The following is a 19262-nucleotide window of genomic DNA, read 5'->3' as shown; positions in this document are numbered from 1 at the left end:
GAGCCACAAGGAAAGCCAACAACTTTTGGTGTCTTTCATGCAACCTGCTTCCCTTTTAGCTCAGTTGGTAAAGAATCCGCTTGCAATGCAGGAGACCTCGGTTTGATTCCTGGGTCAGGAAGATCCGCAGGAGGATGAATAGGCTACCCACTCCAGTCTTCTGGCCTGGAGAATTCCATGCCCTGTGTAATCCATGTGGTCACAAAGAGTCAGACACGACTGAGTGACTTCACTTTCACTTTTCACTTTCAGTTTTGCAAAACAAAAGTAATTATCTTGTTTCTCAAATCATTTTCTGTCACAGCCGTCAGTTTCTTAGTGGAATTGCTTTTAGAGGAAGGCTCACATCCGTGTCCCAGACATGGAGTGCAAGGACTGTTTACAACATACATCCCCCGCCAACAAGGGGGAAAAAAACCTCGATCACTATTTCTCTAGTTTTAGAATTTGGGAGGTAACAAGTTTGCCTCCCTAATGGTTTTTGATTAGGAGAATTCTAGACATATTCTTTATTCTTAGAACCTATAGCAGGAGAGAGATTCCAGGAAGGAGCAGGAGAGAGAACTCCTGATTAGGAAAATTGACAGTGGATAAAAACCCCTAGTTGTGGGGGTTTGTGGTTGGCTTGTGCTGGGGAGATGGATGCCCAAGGGCTAGTCAAATATTACAGTCTAGGTCATCAGTAAGAGGTATTCCTCTTGATCACTCTTTTAATCCAGGGAAACATAATTGCACATAAAGTATTCCTCAGCTGGGGGTTCAGAACTTGAGCGTGGAGCCTCCTCTTTCTGATACAAAGCTTTGTTACAGTTACCATGGTTAATAATGAGTCCTTATGGAGTCTTGATGTCACTGGATCCTGAAAATGTAGAAGCAAACACTGGTCCCTGTTACGCTGCAAAGGGTAGTACTTAAATTGAATATCTTGGTTTGTTTAACAAAAAGTTTGCATTATTTACTTTGAAGGATTGTAGACGGTTTGTCAATCACCTAAATGACAGGCTTGGTGACCAAAGAAGGTAAGACGTTTCTCTGAGCTTTACTTTGTTGACTAGTTCTATTCTGAATGTCTTTTTAAAAATTTATTTGATTTTTGGTTGCTCTGGGTCTTTGTTTCTGCACGCGGGCTTTCTCTATAGTTGCGGCAAGTAGGGGCTCCTCTTCATTGTGGTGCACGGCTTTCTCTTGGGGTGGTTTCTCTTGCTGCAGAGCAGGGGCTGTGGGGTGCGTGGGTTTCGGTAGCTGTGGCTCATGGGCGTAGCTGTTCCGAGGCATGTAGGATCTTCCCCGGGCTAGGGATCGAACCTGTTATCTCCTGCATTGGCAGGCAGATTCTTATCCCCTGTACTACCAGAGAAATCACTGAATGTCTAATGTTTTTTAAGAAATCTAGAATCCGTTTTATTTTAGGGGAGAATACAGAATTTACTGGGCATCACTGGGTTATCCATTGAGTAGAACCCTCAGAAGAGAAGACTCATTGTGCCTAGCGATTCATTAGTGTGTGTGTAAAATGGTTTCGTTCAGTCTGTAACATATTTACCTGTGATTTAGAGCAGTTGTAACATTATATCCTCCAGAGAGATTTTATGAAGAATGATTTCCTGTAGGTCTGAGGATAACTAGGGAAAGATGTATTATGGACAGTTAAGTCTCTGAGAAAATATTGGCTAAATTCACTCCTTTCATTAGGACTCTTGCCGGGCAGCTGGGTTGAGGTGTATGTAGTACTGGAAAACCTGGCTTGTAACCTGCCAGGTGGGATTTGAATTCTGCCCATGGTACCAAATCTCCATTTGCAGCTTGAGAGCCTCTTCCATACTTTGTACCAAGGGACTTACCAGCACACCTAGTTATCCATATTTGTTTGTAGAATGTCTGTAGCTTGTGTGTGGGGTCCATCCATATTTTATTTTACTTTTTAATTGTGAGATGTTTTGCAGGGTCTATTCATTTCCGTGCGTTGCTGCTTTTGCTGGTGATCATGAGGTATGTGTGTCTCTGGGGTTGTGAAGTTGGCTGCTATATAGTGAGATCCATAGGTAGATGTACATCAGACCAAACTGCTCTTGCTACACAGAAGGGTGGTTTTTTGTTTTTTTTTTTTTTAAGCAATCTTGCTTTTCTTCCTAGAGGCCTCAGCTCTGAAGCTTATTATTTAAGAGCCCTGCTGTCACTACTTGATAAATGAATTTTTGAGTTTATATACTTTGTTCATGAGGTCAGTCACAGGACCCTTGCCTTACTTTATCCTGTTGATGGGCATCATTGTTCATACCTGGACTGGAGGGAACAGGGCAGGTCCCTTGCTTCTTTCCTTCCAGTAAGTACCTCCCACTCTGTCCTCAGCAACTGGGATCACTCTCCTTTCTCTAGGTCATTCTACCTTGTACTTCATAGTCCAAAACTGTATGGTCTCTTTTCACCCTCTTTGGCTCCTAGAGGAACAAGATCCTTCATGTAAAAGTGCTCCAACCTGTACCATCTCAGGTTTTTTGTTTTGGGTAAAATTTTCAAAGGCCTCTGAACCTGGACTTTGCTGAGGTTTCCTGGATCGTGTCTCTTGAATGTCCTAGTGAACCCTTTCTTTGTTTGGGTCTAGCGTGCCCTTCTTGGCCTCTGTAGCTAAACTGTTAGATCATGACTACATAAATTCTTTCTCTCTCGAACTGATTTTGGTAGCTTGATTCCTGCGTCTCAGGTCTGTCTGTTTTTCCTTCTGGTTGTCTGAGGACTCCAATCCCTGCTTGCTTACTTCTTTCTAGGACTTCTAAATTTCCATCAGCTTCAGTAGGGGGTCCATACTTTGGCTTTCCACGCCACAGACATGTGTTAACACCTTTGCTCAACTTTGTAGCTGTCATTAATAAAAAGTGGACATGCCTGATGGAATGGTGGCCAAGAAATACTGTTTATTGGAGAAGCAAGTGGGAGAATAGTAAGTCTAGTGTTTGTCCCACTTGCTGAGGAATAGAAACTTTATATATGCTTGCTGAGTGTGTGTAACATATCTGGGAAGAAACAAAGGCGTTGTTAATGGTTCCCATGAAAAGGGACCTCTGTGAAGTTGGGGGACAAAGAAGGAGATATTTACTCTTTCTATAAGCACCATACACACACATTTATACACATAAGTACCATACTATTTTAATCTAGCTTTCTTTCCTTCTTTCCCCTTTCTGTAAGAGCATATATTTATTTTGTAATACAGTCGTTTCTTGGTACCTATGGGGGGCCAGGCCCAAGACCCCTTGTGGATGCCAAAATCTGCAGACACCCAAGTCCCTTATCTAAAATAGCTTAGTATTTGCATGCAATGAACACACACTCTCCCACATACTTAAAATCATCTCTAGATTACTTACAGTGCCTAACACAATGCAAATGCTATGCAAATAGTTGTAGATAGTAATACAATATGTTATGTAAATAATTGCCAGCATGTGGCAAAAATCAAGGTTTGCTTTTTAGAACTTTCTGAATCAATCCACATTTGCTTTAATGAACCCATGGATATGGAGGAGTGACTGTAATCAATGAAAATGAGAATAATGTGAAATCTTCAGGTCTTAGCCTTCTTCCAACATGTGGCAAGTTAGACAGCCAACCACCATTTTTATTTGATCACAGTACCTCCTTGCTAGAAGTTTCTATCCATTGCCATGTGGATTGTTACTGCTTTCACATAGAACTATTTTCTCTGTGACTTGCACTAGGAAAAAAAATGGTGTGGATAGTTATCTGACACATTTAAACATCTATTGCTAAGTATAGAGTTTTTATAAGTTTTTATAAGTATATACAGTTTTTTCAGAAATAGGTGAGCTATTAAAATTGAATCCCTCTTCCTGTTTTGCAGAAGTGAGAGACAGTAAGAGACCCTGTAATCTTAAAGTAGGATTGTTCTAGGGAAAAACGTTCTGTTTTTAGTGGAATTTTCATTTGACTCTTTCACATATTAATGCTGAAATTATATCTTACAGATGAGAAAACCTGCAGATGAAAAATTAGAGAAATTTTGGATCGATTTCAACCTAGGGAGTCAGAGTGTAACTTTTTATATAAACAATCCTGAGGTAATCATGTTTGATTCCTGTTTAGACCTCAGTGCTTAGAGAATGTTGATATCCAAGTGTGTGTTAAGTGCTCATGAATTTCACTTATTTATTTTTTTTCCAAGAGTGATCTGTGGGACTCAGTAAGACTTTTGAAGGAAGCAGTGATGAATTTCAGCATACTAGGTAAGATGTTCATTCTAAACCACTCCACGTTTTACCGGTGAGTGTTATTTCTGTTTACAGTTGCTGTGTGTGCTTAGTTAATTCAGGGCGAACTTTGCTTGCACTTGAGGTAGAGGGAGCTGGTGAGTGGGGTGGAAGCCGGGCTGTGCTCGGGGGCAAGGACTGGTGACTCCTCCAGTCTGTAATGTTAGGGTTCAGTGACTTGCCTGATTTTCTCATTGTAAAAAATGGCTGTAGTTCCTGAACAAATTGAAAATAGAGTCACCATGGGATCCAGCAGTTCCACTTCTGGATTTATATCCAGAAGAATTGAAAGTTGGACTTGAATAGATTTGCCAATATTCATGGCACGCTTATTCACAGTAGCCAAGAAATTGAAGACACCCAAGTGTTCATCGACCGATGAATGGATAAAGTAGATGTAATCTGTACATACACTGGACTGTTATTTACCTTAAAAAAAAGGAGATTCTGGCACATGCTCCAACGCAGATGAACCCTGAGGATGTCATGCTAAGTAGTAAACGCTAGTCACAAAAAAGACGAATACTGTATGATTCCACTAAAATGAAGTGTCTGAAGTCAAGTCAAGTTGATAGAGACAGAGAGCAGAATGGTGGTTACCAGGGGCTGCGGGGAGGGGGAAATGGAGAGCTGTTCAGTGGGTGCAGAGTTTCAGATCTGTAAGATGAGAAAGTTCTGGAGATCTTTTCCACAACCATGTGAATATAGTTAATACCACTGAACTCTACACCTAAGAAAGATTAACAAGTTAAGTGTTATATTTTGTATCACAATTTTAAGAAGTGGTTATGTTAAAATGGCTGTCTGGGGAGGCCTTACAAATAGCTGTGGAAAGAAGAGAAGTGAAAGCAAAGGAGAAAAGTAAAGATAAAAGCATCTGAATGCAGAGTTCCAAAGAATAGCAAGGAGAGATAAGAAAGCCTTCCTCAGCTATCAGTGCAAAGAAATAGAGGAAAACAATAGAATGGGAAAGACTAGAGATCTCTTCAAGAAAATTAGAGATACCAAGGGAACATTTCATGAAAAGATGGGCTTAATAAAGGACAGAAATGGTATGGACCTAACAGAAGCAGAAGATATTAAGAAGAGGTGGCAAGAATACACAGAAGAACTGTACAAAAAAGATCTTCACAACCACGATAATCACGATGGTGTGATCACTCACCTAGAGCCAGACATTCTGGAATGTGAAGTCAAGTGGGCCTTAGGAAGCATCACTATGAACAAAGCTAGTGGAGGTGATGGAATTCCAGTGGAGCTATTTCAAATCCTGAAAGATGATGCTGTGAAAGTGTTGCACTCAATATGCCAGCAAATTTGGAAAACTCAGCAGTGGCCACAGGACTGGAAAAGGTCAGTTTTCATTCCAATCCCAAAGAAAGGCAATGCCAAAGAATGCTCAAACTACTGCTCAATTGCACTCATCTCACACGCTAGTAAAATAATGCTCAAAATTCTCCAAGCCAGGCTTCAGCAATACTTGAACTGTGAACTTCCAGATGTTCAAGCTGGTTTTAGAAAAGGCAGAGGAACCATAGATCAAATTGCCAACATCCACTGGATCATTGAAAAAGCAAGAGAGTTCCAGAAAAAATATCTACTGCAGCTTTATTGACTATGCCAAAGCCTTTGACTGTGTGGATCACAAAAAACTGTGGGAAATTCTGAAAGAGATGGGAATACCAGACCACCTGACCTGCCTCTTGAGGAACCTTTATGCAGGTGAGGAAGCAACAGTAGGAACTGGACATGGAACAACAGACTGGTTCCAAATAGGAAAAGGAGTACATCAAGGCTGTATATTGTCACCCTGCTTATTTAACTTATATGCAGGGCACATCATGAGAAACACTGGGCTGGAAGAAGCATAAGCTGGAATCAAGATTGCCGGGAGAAATGTCAATCACCTCAGATATGCAGGTGACACCATCCTTATGGCAGAAAGTGAAGAGGAACTAAAGAGCCTCTTGATGAAAGTGAAAGAGGAGAGTGAAAAAGTTGGCTTAAAGCTCAACATTCAGAAAACGAAGATCATGGCATCTGGTCCCATCACTTCATGGGAAATAGATGGAGAAACAGTGGAAACGGTGTCAGACTTTATTTTTGGGGGCTCCAAAATCACTGCAGATGAAATTAAAAGACACTTACTTTATTTTGGGGGGCTCCAAAATCACTGCAGCCATGAAATTAAAAGACGCTTACTCCTTGGAAGGAAAGTTATGACCAACCTAGATAGCAAATTAAAAAGCAGAGACATTACTTTGTCGACAAAGGTCCGTCTAGTCAAGGCTATGGTTTTCCAGTGGTCATGTATGGATGTGAGACTTGGACTGTGAAGAAGGCTGAGCGCCGAAGAATTGATGCTTTTGAACTGTGGTGTTGGAGAAGACTCTTGAGAGTCCCTTGGACTGCAAGGAGATCCAACCAGTCCATTTTGAAGATTAGCCCTGGGATTTCTTTGGAGGGAATGATGCTAAAGCTGAAACTCCAGTACTTTGGTCACCTCATGTGAAGAGTTGACTCATTGGAAATGACTCTGATGCTGGGAGGGATTGGGGGCAGGAGGAGAAGGGGACGACAGAGGATGAGAAGGCTGGATGGCATCACTGACTTGATGGACGTGAGTCTGAGTGAACTCCGGGAGTTGGTGATGGACAGGGAGGCCTGGCGTGCTGCAATTCATGGGGTCGCAAAGAGTTGGACCCAACTGAGTGACTGGACTGAACTGAACTGACTGATGCTTACTTCACAAAGAATCTAGGGCGGCTTGCCTATTTATACCAAAATAATAGAAATAGAAAATTGAAACCGCAGACAAGAAGGACAGTGTCTGTCATGCCAGCTGAATTGAACTTGACCACCGTGGAGGTTCAGATTGGGGTGAAAAGTGAGACCATGTGTAATATGATTCTCACCTCACAAGCCCTGGAGAGAGCAGATCCATCCTTCCCAGCGTTGAACTCACACTGGAGGTTCTCCCAAGGGGCTCCTGCGGGTAAGGCGGGCCTTCCTCAGCTCCCAGTGTTCCTTGCTGGAATTTCCTGGATACATAAATTAACTTCAGTGTTTTGTTAAAGGATAATTTTTGAAAAGGTGAAATGGTGACCCTCATAAAAATACATTAATAAAACTTGGATTAAAGGCCACATTAATGAGAGAATTGGTAAGATGTAATAACCAGGGACTGATGCAAAGAACTACACAAATAGGTTTGTAAATAGAATAGTTGCATTTCATAAACACAATTTGAGTTTCTATGAACAAGAATCACTTGCATTATTTAATTTCTTCTGTTAAATATTATTAGAAAAAGAGGGAAATTGGGGCATGAGGAGGCAGTAGAGGAGGAGGCAGAAGGAGAGCTTTCACTGCGCAGCTGGGAGAAGGAAAGGGTGGTAAAGACCGCCCATCATTCAGATACTAATTGCAAGTCGATTACAGGTTGACACCTGTATGCCTGACCAACCGGGTACCACTCAGGCTCCCACAAGCTCCTCCTCAGCTTTCATAATTTGCTATAATGGTTCACAGAACTCAGGGAAACATGTTTGTTTACATTTATCAGTTTATTATAGGGGACATACATAATAAAGGATCCAGAGGGTCCATAGTGCAGGGGTCTGTCTTTCTGAGGAGGTGGGCTGCATCACCCTCCTGGAATGTTTGTGTTCACCAGCCTGACAGCTCTGTGAACCCTGAACCCCATAGTTCAAGGATTTTTATGGAAGCATTATCATGTAGGCATGATCCAATATTAACTCCATCTCTGGCCTTTTCTCCCCTCCCTGAAGGTTGGGGAGATGGAAGTTCCAACCCTCTAACCATGCCTTGGTCTTTCTGGGGACCAGTCTGAATCCTGAAGTTGTCTAGGCTCCTTAAGCCCCCAGTTACCTCAAAACACACTCATCACTCAGGAGATGCCAAGGATTGTTAGAAGCTCCAGTGTCAGGAACCAAGGTCAGAGACCAAATATGAGAGCAAAAGATGCTTCTAGCAACCCGTTGCTTAAAATGGATTTTAGAAGTTCTGTGTCAGAAACCGAGGCCAAGATCAAATGTATATTTTTTATGGTGACACAGATGGGAAGGAGCAGAAGCCAGCGGTTCTATAGTCACAGAATTGGAAAGGCAGTATATGCTGAACTGGAAGTGCCCCCTCTCTCTAGGAAAGGGGTTTATAAACATCTCACTAAAAATGTAAATATAAGTATAAATTAAGAGTAACTCTTTGCAAATCCATGGACTATAGCCTGCCAGGCTCCTCTGTCCATGAGATTCTCCAAGCAAGAATACTGGAGTGGGTTGCTATGCCCTCCTCCAGGGGATCTCCCCAGCCCAGGGATCCAACCCAGATCCCCAGCATTGCAGGCAGATTCTTTACTGTCTGAGTGACCAGGGAAACTATATAGTCACTACCTGTTACTATTTAAGATATATAACATATCATTGGTGTTTACTCTGAAGTCAATATTTTAGAGAGACTTCCCATGGATCTGACTGTGGTCAGATCCTAATGTTACTCTGCGTATTGTAAGTTTCCGAACCCTGAACTTTGCTTCTGAGGTGGTTTTCAGTAACCCACTTGCCAAGTCAATACCCTGTACTTCATAAATATATCACCTTTTGGGGAGACTCTAAGATTCATAAAGTGCTTCATAGGAGCTGGAGGAGGTAGCTGTGACGTGGGGTAGTTTTATAGTCGAGGAAACTGAGGCTTGTATAGCAAACTCGGTGAGCAAGACTTGCCTTTTGCGTGCACAGCCCTTCCTGCTAAGAGGTTGGTAGTGCTTTAGGAGCCTGTTGAGGGTTTGGTATAGCTCTTGGGCTATTTCTTCTCAGCCTTGTATCTTTGCATTTAGCTCCACAGCCCAGTTCAGTTCAGTCACTCAGTTGTGTCTGACTCTTTGTGACCCCATGGACTGCAGCACACTAGGCTTCCCTGTCTACCATCAGCTCCCAGAGCTTGCTAAAATTCATCCATTGATTCGGTAATGCCGTCCAACCATCTCATCATCTGCTGTCCCCTTCTGCCTTCAGTCTTTCCCAGCATCAGGGTCTTTTCCAGTGAGTCAACTCTCTACATCAGGTGGCCAGAGGATTGGAGTTTCAGCTTCAACATCAGTCCATCTAATGAATATTCAGGACTGATCTCCTTTAGGATGGACTGGTTTGATCTCCATGCAGTTCAAGGGACTCTCAAGAGTCTTCTCCAATACCACAGTTAGCTATTTACTTTTTCAGATATTGTTTAAAATTGTTTTTGCTGCAGAGTTTGAGACTTACCCTGCCAGAGACTGAATGTCCAGTATGATCAGCCTTTGGGGAATTGTTGAATTTCACTAGAGGCCAGCACTATCCTATGGAAATATGATCTGAACCATATATTTAATTAAAAATTTGCTGCTGCTGCTAAGTCACTTCAGTTGTGTCTAACTCTGTGCGACCCCATAGACAGCAGCCCACCAGGCTCCACCATCCCTAGAATTCTCCAGGCAAGAACACTGGAGTGGGTTGCCATGCTAGTAACCTCATTAAAGTTTTTTTTTTTCAAGTGGACTAATTTTAATGTGTATTTCACTCAGTATATCCAAAATATTCACAGTTTAACATGTAATCAGTATAAACAATTAATGAAATACTTTACCTTCTCTTTTTGGTGCCAGTCTTTATAAGCTGTAGTTTTGTGCTTATAACGCATCTCATGTTGTACTAGCCGTATTTCGAGTATCAGGGGCTAAAGATCTGGATCCAGATGTGTGTCTTTTTTTCCTTTTTCCGTTCTCATCAGTTTGTGAAAGAGCTTTGCCTGCTCTCGTGAGTTTTTGTTCCTGCTGCTTCTAATGCAGCCTGTACTCACTGCGGCTTATGTTTGGACTTGCTGTAAATTGTGGTCTGAACTAGTTCCTCTATTAAAACCAAACTACTGTTTGTCAGTAAAGAGCTGGTGTCCTGGTCGGAGACCCTCAAGGAGACTATTGTCTGAGAAGCAGGCCTCTCCGAGGATGTTTCCATTTCTCTTCAAGTGGAGTCTGTTGAGATGAGTGTGGATTATTTCAGTTTGTAGATTGGAAACAGTGCATTTTATTTTGAACTGTAGAAATGGGTGGGATCTAAGAGAAAGAATGAGAATGAAGGTTGTGCTTAATATATTGAGAAGTAAAATACCTGTCAGAGATGATAGCTTTGTATTCACAAATGTTCTTTAAAAAAATGGATTGAATTTTAGAAGACCCATCTCAATTGCTGTGCTGCTAAATTACTTCTGTTTCTGCAAGATTAACTACTTAAACATAATATTTGTATATAAAAACACATGTGTACTTGATAAAAACAATTTCAGGGTAACTTCATTTAAATCATATCTTTTCAACTTCTCATTGCAGGAAAATCTGGACAGTGAGCAAATATCCCAGTCATTTAAAATTATAAAATTTAAAAACACAACCCCTTTCAGTTTGTTGATCTACATTGACTTTATTTTTTGCTAGAAACTGAGATGAAGATGCTTGAAATTTACCTGAAGAAGCCTATTAATATCAGAAACAAAGAAGTGACGAAAGTAGAAATCCGTTTTGAGCTGCAGTTCAACATATCACACGCTTCCATGAAAGCTTTAGGAGAAGAGAAACAGGTGACGCATTTAATTCCTCTGTTTCATTTCCATATTGGGGTTTTATAAATTGAAATATAATTGACATAAAACATTATTTGTTTCAGGTGTAAATCATAGCGATTCCGTTTTGTATATATTGTGAAATAATTGCCATAATGAGACTCGTTGATAGTCTTCACCATTGTTAGAGGTTTTTTCTTCTTGTGAAAACTTTTACTTTCTTAGCAGCTTCAACTAGGCAGTATAGTATTAACTATAGTCACGATGCTATACATTAAATCCCCTTGACATACTCATGTTATAGCAGGAAGCTTGTACCCTCCGACCCCCTTCACTCACTTCGTTTACCCTCAACCCCCTCCTCTGGAATCACCAATCTGCTGTTTGTATCTGTGAGCTTATTTTTGTTGTTGGCGTTTTTAAGGTTGCACATGCAAGTGAGATCATACGGAATTTCTCTTTCTCTGTGTGACTTGCCTCAGTTTGCATAAGGCCCTCACAGTGCCTCCATATTGTTGCAAACGGCAAATTTGCTTCTTTTTAATGGCGGTATAATATTTTGTGTAAAAATACATATGTGACTCCAGAGAAATATTTGTCAGTTTTGTTTATATTTTCAAAGCAATAGCTCTTAGTTTTGTTGATCTTTTCTTTCTTTCTTTCTTTCTTTTTTTGCCTCCACTTTGTTTATTTCCATTCTTTTTTCTTCGTTGTACTAACTGGGTTCATTTATTTTCGTTTTCTAGTTCCTTCAAGTGTAAAGATATGTTGTTTATTTGAGATCTTTCTTCTTTGTTTTTTGATGTGGGCGTTTATCACTACAATTTTCCTCTTAGAACTGCTCTTGCTGCATCGCATAAGTTTGGTCTGTTTTATTTCCATTTTCATTTGCCAAAAGGTATTTTTAAGCTCTCTTTTGCTTTCTTCATTGACCCATTGGTTTTTCAGAAGTGTGTAATTTAGTCGCCACATATGCATGAATTTCCCAGTTTTTCTCTTGTAATTGATTTCTGGTTTCACATCACTGTGGTCGGTAAGGGTGCGTAATATGATTTCAGTCTTAAATTTATTAAGACTTGTTTTGTGACCTAATATGTAAGTGTTTCCTGGATTCTATGTGTGTTGAAAGAATGTGTATTCTGTTGCTTTTGGGTAGAACGTTATGTGTATGTCAAGTCCATCTGATCTAACATTAATTTAAGGCTGATGTCTTCACATTAGTTTTCCATCTAAGTAATGTATCCATTGATGTAAATGGGGTATTAAAGTCCCTTGTGTGTGCTCAGTCACTCAGTCATGTCCGACTCTTTGCAGCCCCATGTTCTATAGCTCTCCAGGCTCCTCTGCCCATGGAATTTTCCAGGCAAGAAACTGGAGTGGGTAGCCATTCCCTTCTCCAGGGGATCTTCCCGACCCAGGGATGGAACCCACGTCTCTTGCATCTCCTGCCTTGGCAGGTGTATTCTTTACCCCAGCTCTACCTGGGAAGCCCCCATTTAAGTCCCTTACTATTATCATAGCTTCCCTAGTGGCTTAGATGGTAAAGCATCTGCCTGCAATGTGAGAGACCCGGGTTCGATCCCTGGGTTGCGAAGATCTCCTGGAGAAGGAAACAGCAACCCACTCCAGTACTCTTGCCTGGAGAATCCCACGGATGGAGGAGCCTGGTAGGCTACAGTCCATGGGGTCGCAAAGAGTCGGACACGACTGAGTGACTTCACTTTCACTATTATCATATTGCTGTCTATTTCTCTCTATATATGTTAATGTTAAATTTATGAAAGAATTACTGCTTTTAAAAACTGTGTGGTTTTGGTGTGCATTTCAGGTCATGCATGACCAGACAAAAATCTCAGCCGTTTTTGGTGAATTAGAGAAAGACGACACTGAGATTCCTGGCAGCCACAAAACAGAGACAGGTATATTGGGAAACAGCAAAATTTCTTACCTGGATTCCCTGTAGAAGCAGTGATAAAATGTTTCTTAAAAGCAGTTACTGAAAACCTGTGGTCATATAAGAGTAATTAATGTGTTACACCTTTGGAGAAAAAGTTGCAAATTAAATTTGAATTATTTTGTCCACCTGATATAGTCTCTTTGGGGATCAGTTAAAAATGACAAAGAACTAATGATGGGGTGGCTGGAGGCAAATGCTAGGGGTGTGTAGGGGCCTGTCTGCCCGCAAAGCTGGCCCTGCACAGGTGAAATATTTCTTATGAGTTAGACCCAAAGGCCAAGATGCCTCTAGATTTTTGGTGTTTGAGGCAGGTCCCAATTACCAGTTCTTACCAGAAGATGGCGCTGTACCAGATGTGGCTGCATTTGCAGGGTGTATGCAGCATTTTGTATGGTTATTGTTACCAATTTTTTATTGCTCTTTCCTTCATGCGTATAGACCAAGCAAAGGACTCTACCGAGCCGGCAGAGTTAACCAGGGCTGAAGATGACCACCGCCTAATAACTCTCCCCTTAAATAACCAGTCTGAGCCTGCTGTAAGTACAAGGACCTGAGGGCAGGATTCTGAACCGTGGCCTCTGGGGTGCTGGCAGGTGGAAGCTGACTCTCCCGGGTGGTTCTCCACTTTCTCCTGGCCAGCCATGGCTGTCTTTTTTTCTGACGATCCCCTCCTCTAAATTAGGTTTATCAGTTGTACTTATTTTTCCTTGCCTTTCCCTCAACTTGGCTCTCCAGTGGAATGTGTGGCTTGGCTGGCTTTGCCTCATTCCCTCATTTGGGATTTGGAGACTGCGCTTAGGAGAAGCAGCACCATTTCTGGAATCAGACATGGCATTTAGTTACTGACTGTGGGAACTTGAGGAAATGACGTAACATCACTGGGACTGAGGCTTCTCATCTAAAGAACAAAGCTGCGTTGGGCTCCCCTGGTGGCTCGGTGATAAAGAATCCACCTGCCAGTGCAGGAGAGACAGGTTCAGTCGTTGGATCGGGAAGATCCCAAGAAGAAGGACATGGCAACCCACTCTGGGATTCTTGCCTGGAGAATCCCCTGGACAGAGGAGCCTGGCAGGCTGCAGTCCATGGGGTCGTAAAGAGCTGGATATGACTTAAGTGACTAAAGAAAACAAACAATACCGGGCTTATAGTGTGGCCCTCTTAGGGCCACATATAAAAACATATGTAAAGCGCCTAACACAAGGCTTGGCGTGTATTGATGTTCAGTCCGTTTTCTTATGTTTGATCACATGGACAGATTATAGAGAAGTGTGATGATAGTGTCATATTTTTTAAACAAATATACACCAAAGATTATTTCTACAGATATCTTTTGGGGAACTTGATCTCAACAGTTATGATGCTGTTGACATTTTTGTGAGTCTTCCTTTGATGTTTCCCTTAGTAACTGTGAGACACTCTTGATTATCTTTGATGTGGTAAGCCTTCTCCTGTGGGTGGGTATCTTTTTTTTTTTTAATAGCCAATAGTCACTTGGAACCAAATTTAATGAAGAAAGAGCCTGATATCTTAGTGTTTAAACGCTTTTCTTTGGAGGTGTAGAATGATCCCCAAAAGTCTCAGAGGCACCCTAATTAAGCAGATGTTTATATATGCATTTCCTGCAGCAAACAAATACAGCTGATAATTCACCCCAAAAATCAAAACTGGATGATACACAAAAAGGTCAGATTTTTTTTTTCTATCGTAAGACCTGAATGGTATATTTCAATGTATACTTCACATCCTTAACAGTTTTTGTTTTCCATTTTTATGCTTGGAATTTACTTCAGAACATGAATATTCTGTAGATTTACAAGAATCATCAGCAACAACTCAGTTTCCTACCTTAAATGATGCATCTAGGTAAGTGATTTTCAGAAGTCGTAAACCACGTGAAGTCGCTCAGTTGCGTCCGACTCTTTGCAACCCCATGAACTGCAGCCTACCAGGGTCCTCTGTCCATGGGATTTTCCGGGCAGGAATACTGGAGTGGGTTGCTATTTCCTTCTCCAGGGTATCTTCCCAACCCAGGGATCGAACTCCTGGTCTCCTGCATTGCGGGCAGACGCTTTACCATCTGAGCCACCAGGGAAGCCCGTAAACCACGTAGATTGTTGTTAATGTGATTCATTAATTGCAATTTGACTGTCTGGGTTTTCCCCTTTCCTGCCTGTGGCCATGCCCCACACAAGGAGAGAGCGTTGTGTGCAGTTTTCGGTGAATAATTTCAGCAGGGCTGGAGTGTTCTCTTGTCCTGTGGGTCTCTACCCCTTTCAAGGATCACAGCCTTGTCGTGGCCACGGGGCCTGCATCACTCAGTGAAGCTATGATCCATGCTATGCAGGGGCCCCCAAGACGGACGGGTCATGGTGGAGAGTTCTGACAAAGCATGGTCCACTGGGGCAGGAAATCGTAGTCCCAGTGTTATCTTTGGTGATGTAGTTTTCCCTAGCAGAACACTGGATACTCCTAGACAGAAAGTGCGTGTCGCTTGGCGATAATTTATTTGCCACTTTCTATGTAGGCCTCTGAAGAATGGGCCATACATGTGATTTTTTTTTTTACAGCTTTGTTGAGACATAATTGAAATAACATGTACCTATATAGAGAGTGTACAGTTTGAGTTTTGACATTTGTCTACACCTGGGAGCCATCACCGCAATCAAGATAAGGACCATATCCATCATTTCCAAGAATTTCATTCTGCCCCTTGGAAATCCCTCCCTCTTTCTCCATGCCCACCCCCACCCTTGGCAATCATTGATCTGCTTTGTCACTATAGATGAGTTTGTAGTTTTAAAACTCTTACTTAAATGGAATCAAACTGGAGGAATTCTTTTTTTTTTTTCTTTCCTAGCATCTTTCATTCATTGTAATTATTGGGATTGGCCAGGAAGTTTGTTTGGTTTTCTCATCACTTATAGAAAAATCTGAACAAAAACTTTTTGGCCAACCTAGTATTTTGAGATTCTTCGCGTTGTATCAGCAGTTTGTTCTTTTATGTTATTGAGTGCTGCGGAGAATAGTGGGCCCATTGTATGGATATACCACAACTTGTCTGTCCATTCTCCTCTTGATGGACACTTGAGTTTCCAGTTTTTGTTGTCACAAGTAAAGCCCTTAGGCTTCGTGTATAAGCCTCTGTGTGGAGGTGGAGGTGGTTTAGCTGCTGAGTCATGTCCAGCTCTCTGCAGCTGCGTGGACTGTAGCCCGTCAGCCTCCTCTGTCCATGGGATTCTCCAGGCAAGAATACTGCAGTGGCTTTTCATTTCCTCTCCAGGAGATCTTCCTGACCCAGGAATCCTGCATTCCTGGTCTCCAGTCTCCTGCATTGCAGGCAGGTTCTTTACCGCTGTGCCACCTGGGAAACTCCTCTGTATGGAAATTATGTTATCTTTTCTCTGGGGTGAATATATAGGAGTGGGATAGCTGGATCATCACTGGTGTATATTTAACTTTTAAAAAACTGCCAAGATGTTTTCCAGTATCTTTAGAGCATTCCACGTTACCACCAACAGTCTTTGAGGGTTCTGGTTGCTAGACTTTCTCATTAGTAGGTTCAGTGATATAATTTCATTGATGGATGAAGTAAGAAATGAATGAACAAATCCAGTACTGATGTGGGCTCCTTCCTTCCACAAAGGATCCTCAGTGAGTGAAATTTCCTTTATTTACTTCATTAATTTTTATATATTGTTATGACTCCACCTCCCAAACACCATTCTTCTTCTTTGAATTATTAGATCTCTTTCTGTGTTGTGTATCTGTGTCAGCATTTATTATTTGGGGATTTCAAGGGTTTACCATTTATACATAATTATAAATTATATATGTAATTTACATATGCAAATTCCAAGTTGTAAATTACATATGCAGCTCTAGGACCTGCATTTGTGCCCAGTCGTGTCCGACTCTTTGCGACCCCGTGGACTGCAGCCTGCCAGGCTCCTCTATCCATGGGATTCTCCAGGCATGCATACTGATGTGGGTTGCTGTTTCCTGCTGTTTTCCCAGGAGATCTTCCTTACCCAGGGATCGGACTGGTGTCTCCTACATTGCAGGCGGATGCTTTACCAATGAACAGCTCTATTTCTCCTTTAATACTGTTAGTTTAAAGTACTCTTTGTCACCCTGTGAAACCTGTTCCTGCCTGACCTTAAAAAATGAAAGTTCGAAGCTAGAAATAGAGCCTACATGTGTCAGGCTGTCCAGGAACTAAAAAGGAGTGTTTTTATATCATCGCTGAAGCTAGCCATTTCCTGGTCAAAGGTCTCTTTCAATTAGAAGAGAGCAGAGACCTACCCCACCACTCCGCTTCCTTCTTGTCATGCTTTCTTGTCCAGGCATCTAGTGTTTCATCATTTCAGATCTGTAGAGTTATCCAGGTGTCTTGCAGCTTTACTTCTTCCTCTCATGCCCGCCGAAGCAGGAGTGGGAGCTGGTTTGGAAGTGTGCCGCGCTCAGGCGACCCTGCAGCCTTCTTCTGGGGCTCTGTTCCTCCCAGAAACTTGCCCTTCTCTGCGCCTGTCTGATCCTCTATTCAGCAGTGAGAACTTCCCAGCCCTGCTTGAATCTGAGAATCCTTTGTCTCCTTCTGGGAAGTGTGGAACATTGTTGCTGCTGCTCCGAGAAGTCTAGATTTGCCTTTGGGAAGGGGCTGCTCACTTGTCGTCCTACGGAACATGTCCATGTAGAGCAGAGGGTAGGTCTTCGTCTTCCGGAGGGTACTCATTCCCCGAGAACATCTAGCAAAACCACCGCAGACTCTGAGCTAAGGATTCCAGACTGGAGTAATCTGTTCATCGCCAGGTCTCTGTTTCTCTGTCTGTAAATGAGTACCTCAATTAAAAGGGACATTCAGAAACCTTTACGGCAAAGAAATCTTGGGTACTGCTCAGAGCTTTTTAGCTCTTTCGTGTTGCAATAAGTGAAACAGCACGTACAACTGCTTTTACATTCAGACTGAAACCGCGGAATGCAATTCAGGGCTCAGAGGAGCACAGGTTTTTCTGTCTCAATTCATAAGGAACTTAATGAGAAGCAGAGTGGCAGGAAAGGAGTTTATTAGTTCTTGCCTGGAAAATTCCCTGGATAGAGGGCTACAGTCTGTGGGGTCCCAAAGAGTCAGAAATGGCTGAGCATGCTCTTGCTAAAAAGGTGCGAGTTGCAGGCAGATGAGAGGGTTTTGAGCGTTTCGCAGGTTACATTTTATAATTAACGGAACAGCAGGGAGAAGACCATCATCTTCCTTATTTTTGAGTTAAGCTTCCGACATTGGCTCTTCCTCCACGTCAGGCTGGGAAATTTTCTTGTCTCTACGTGGTCAAACTGGGACCATCATGGCACTATTCAAATCAGAGAAGAATGGTATGCATGCTAGACTATGGTAAATCATGTCAGCTATCAGTCTAACGGGGCTTCCCAGGTGAGTCAGTCAGTAAGGAATCTGCCTGCCAATGCAGGAGACGCAGGTTCGATCCCTGGGTCAGGAAGATCCCCCTGGAAAAGGAGATGGCAACCCATTCCAGTGTTCTCACCTGGAGAATTCCATGGATGGAGGGAGGGGCCTGGCAGCTACAGTCCACGGGGTCGCCAAGAGTTGGACACAACTTAGTGACTGAGCAATAGCAATCAGTATGATGAGGGTTTTCTACTTCGGAATGTCGCCTTTCCCCTGTATTTTTGTTTTTAATGTATGCAGAGGAGCATGTCCTAGGAATCATTAACCTAGTGACCTCAGCCGGCAGGATGCAAACATCATTGACTTGATGTGTATTTTTGTTGTTGGTTTCATTGTTAAGCAAGCCTGCTTTGCTTCATGATTTTCCATTTGCTTCCTGGGGTGATCATTAACTTACGTTGGTCTCCCAAAGTTCCTTAAAGTTCCCCCTCTACCTATAGTCTCCAAGTGGGATTTTAAACTAGCTCTTTGATTATCCTATTCTATCCCTGTTCAGACTACACACACATGCACAATAACATTTAGTATAGGGCTGACTTTTTAAACAATTGTGGTAAAATGAGCGTCATGTAAAGTTTGCCATCTCCACCATTGTGAGTGGGTGTTCCGGGCATTAAGCTCTCTCACGTTGTTGTACGTACAGTCATCACCTCCGTCCATCTCCTGAGCATTTTCCATCTTCCCAGTCTGAAATGCTGTCCCCATTAAACAATTCCCCAATTTAACAAAATTGAAAGATACAAGAGCCCTAGAAGGACACACCAAATGGTAAAGTACTTGTGATTATGAATCCCTTTGTTTGTGGCTCCTTGTGTTTTTTGGTTTCCTATTATAAATGTGGTAACTTTTAAGAAATAAGTGTTATTTTAAAAACCTTAAAAAAAGATTGGGATACAAAAATCTAATTTCTTTCTGTATGCTAGCAAATAGATAATAGCAAACCATGTTATCTGATAAGAAGTTAATA

The 19262-nt window shown here is 42.0% G+C and overlaps 1 protein-coding gene across 2 annotated transcripts in view; it reads left to right on the top strand.

Annotated features, from left to right (window-relative positions):
* Nucleotides 1-19262, top strand: part of SYCP2L (synaptonemal complex protein 2 like) — a 56279-nt gene that overhangs the window by 15687 nt on the left and 21330 nt on the right. For both annotated transcript variants that reach the window (XM_042236957.2, XM_060403511.1), the window contains exons 11-19: nt 967-1019; nt 1944-1989; nt 3984-4076; nt 4181-4241; nt 10753-10895; nt 12706-12796; nt 13273-13370; nt 14460-14517; nt 14625-14697. In XM_042236957.2, coding sequence (XP_042092891.1) covers nt 967-1019; nt 1944-1989; nt 3984-4076; nt 4181-4241; nt 10753-10895; nt 12706-12796; nt 13273-13370; nt 14460-14517; nt 14625-14697 — 716 coding nt within the window. The remainder of the gene's footprint in view (nt 1-966; nt 1020-1943; nt 1990-3983; nt 4077-4180; nt 4242-10752; nt 10896-12705; nt 12797-13272; nt 13371-14459; nt 14518-14624; nt 14698-19262) is intronic.

Source organism: Ovis aries, chromosome 20 (assembly GCF_016772045.2).
Source record: "Ovis aries strain OAR_USU_Benz2616 breed Rambouillet chromosome 20, ARS-UI_Ramb_v3.0, whole genome shotgun sequence".
NCBI lineage: Eukaryota > Metazoa > Chordata > Mammalia > Artiodactyla > Bovidae > Ovis > Ovis aries.
This window is presented reverse-complemented; position numbering and strand designations above follow the sequence as displayed.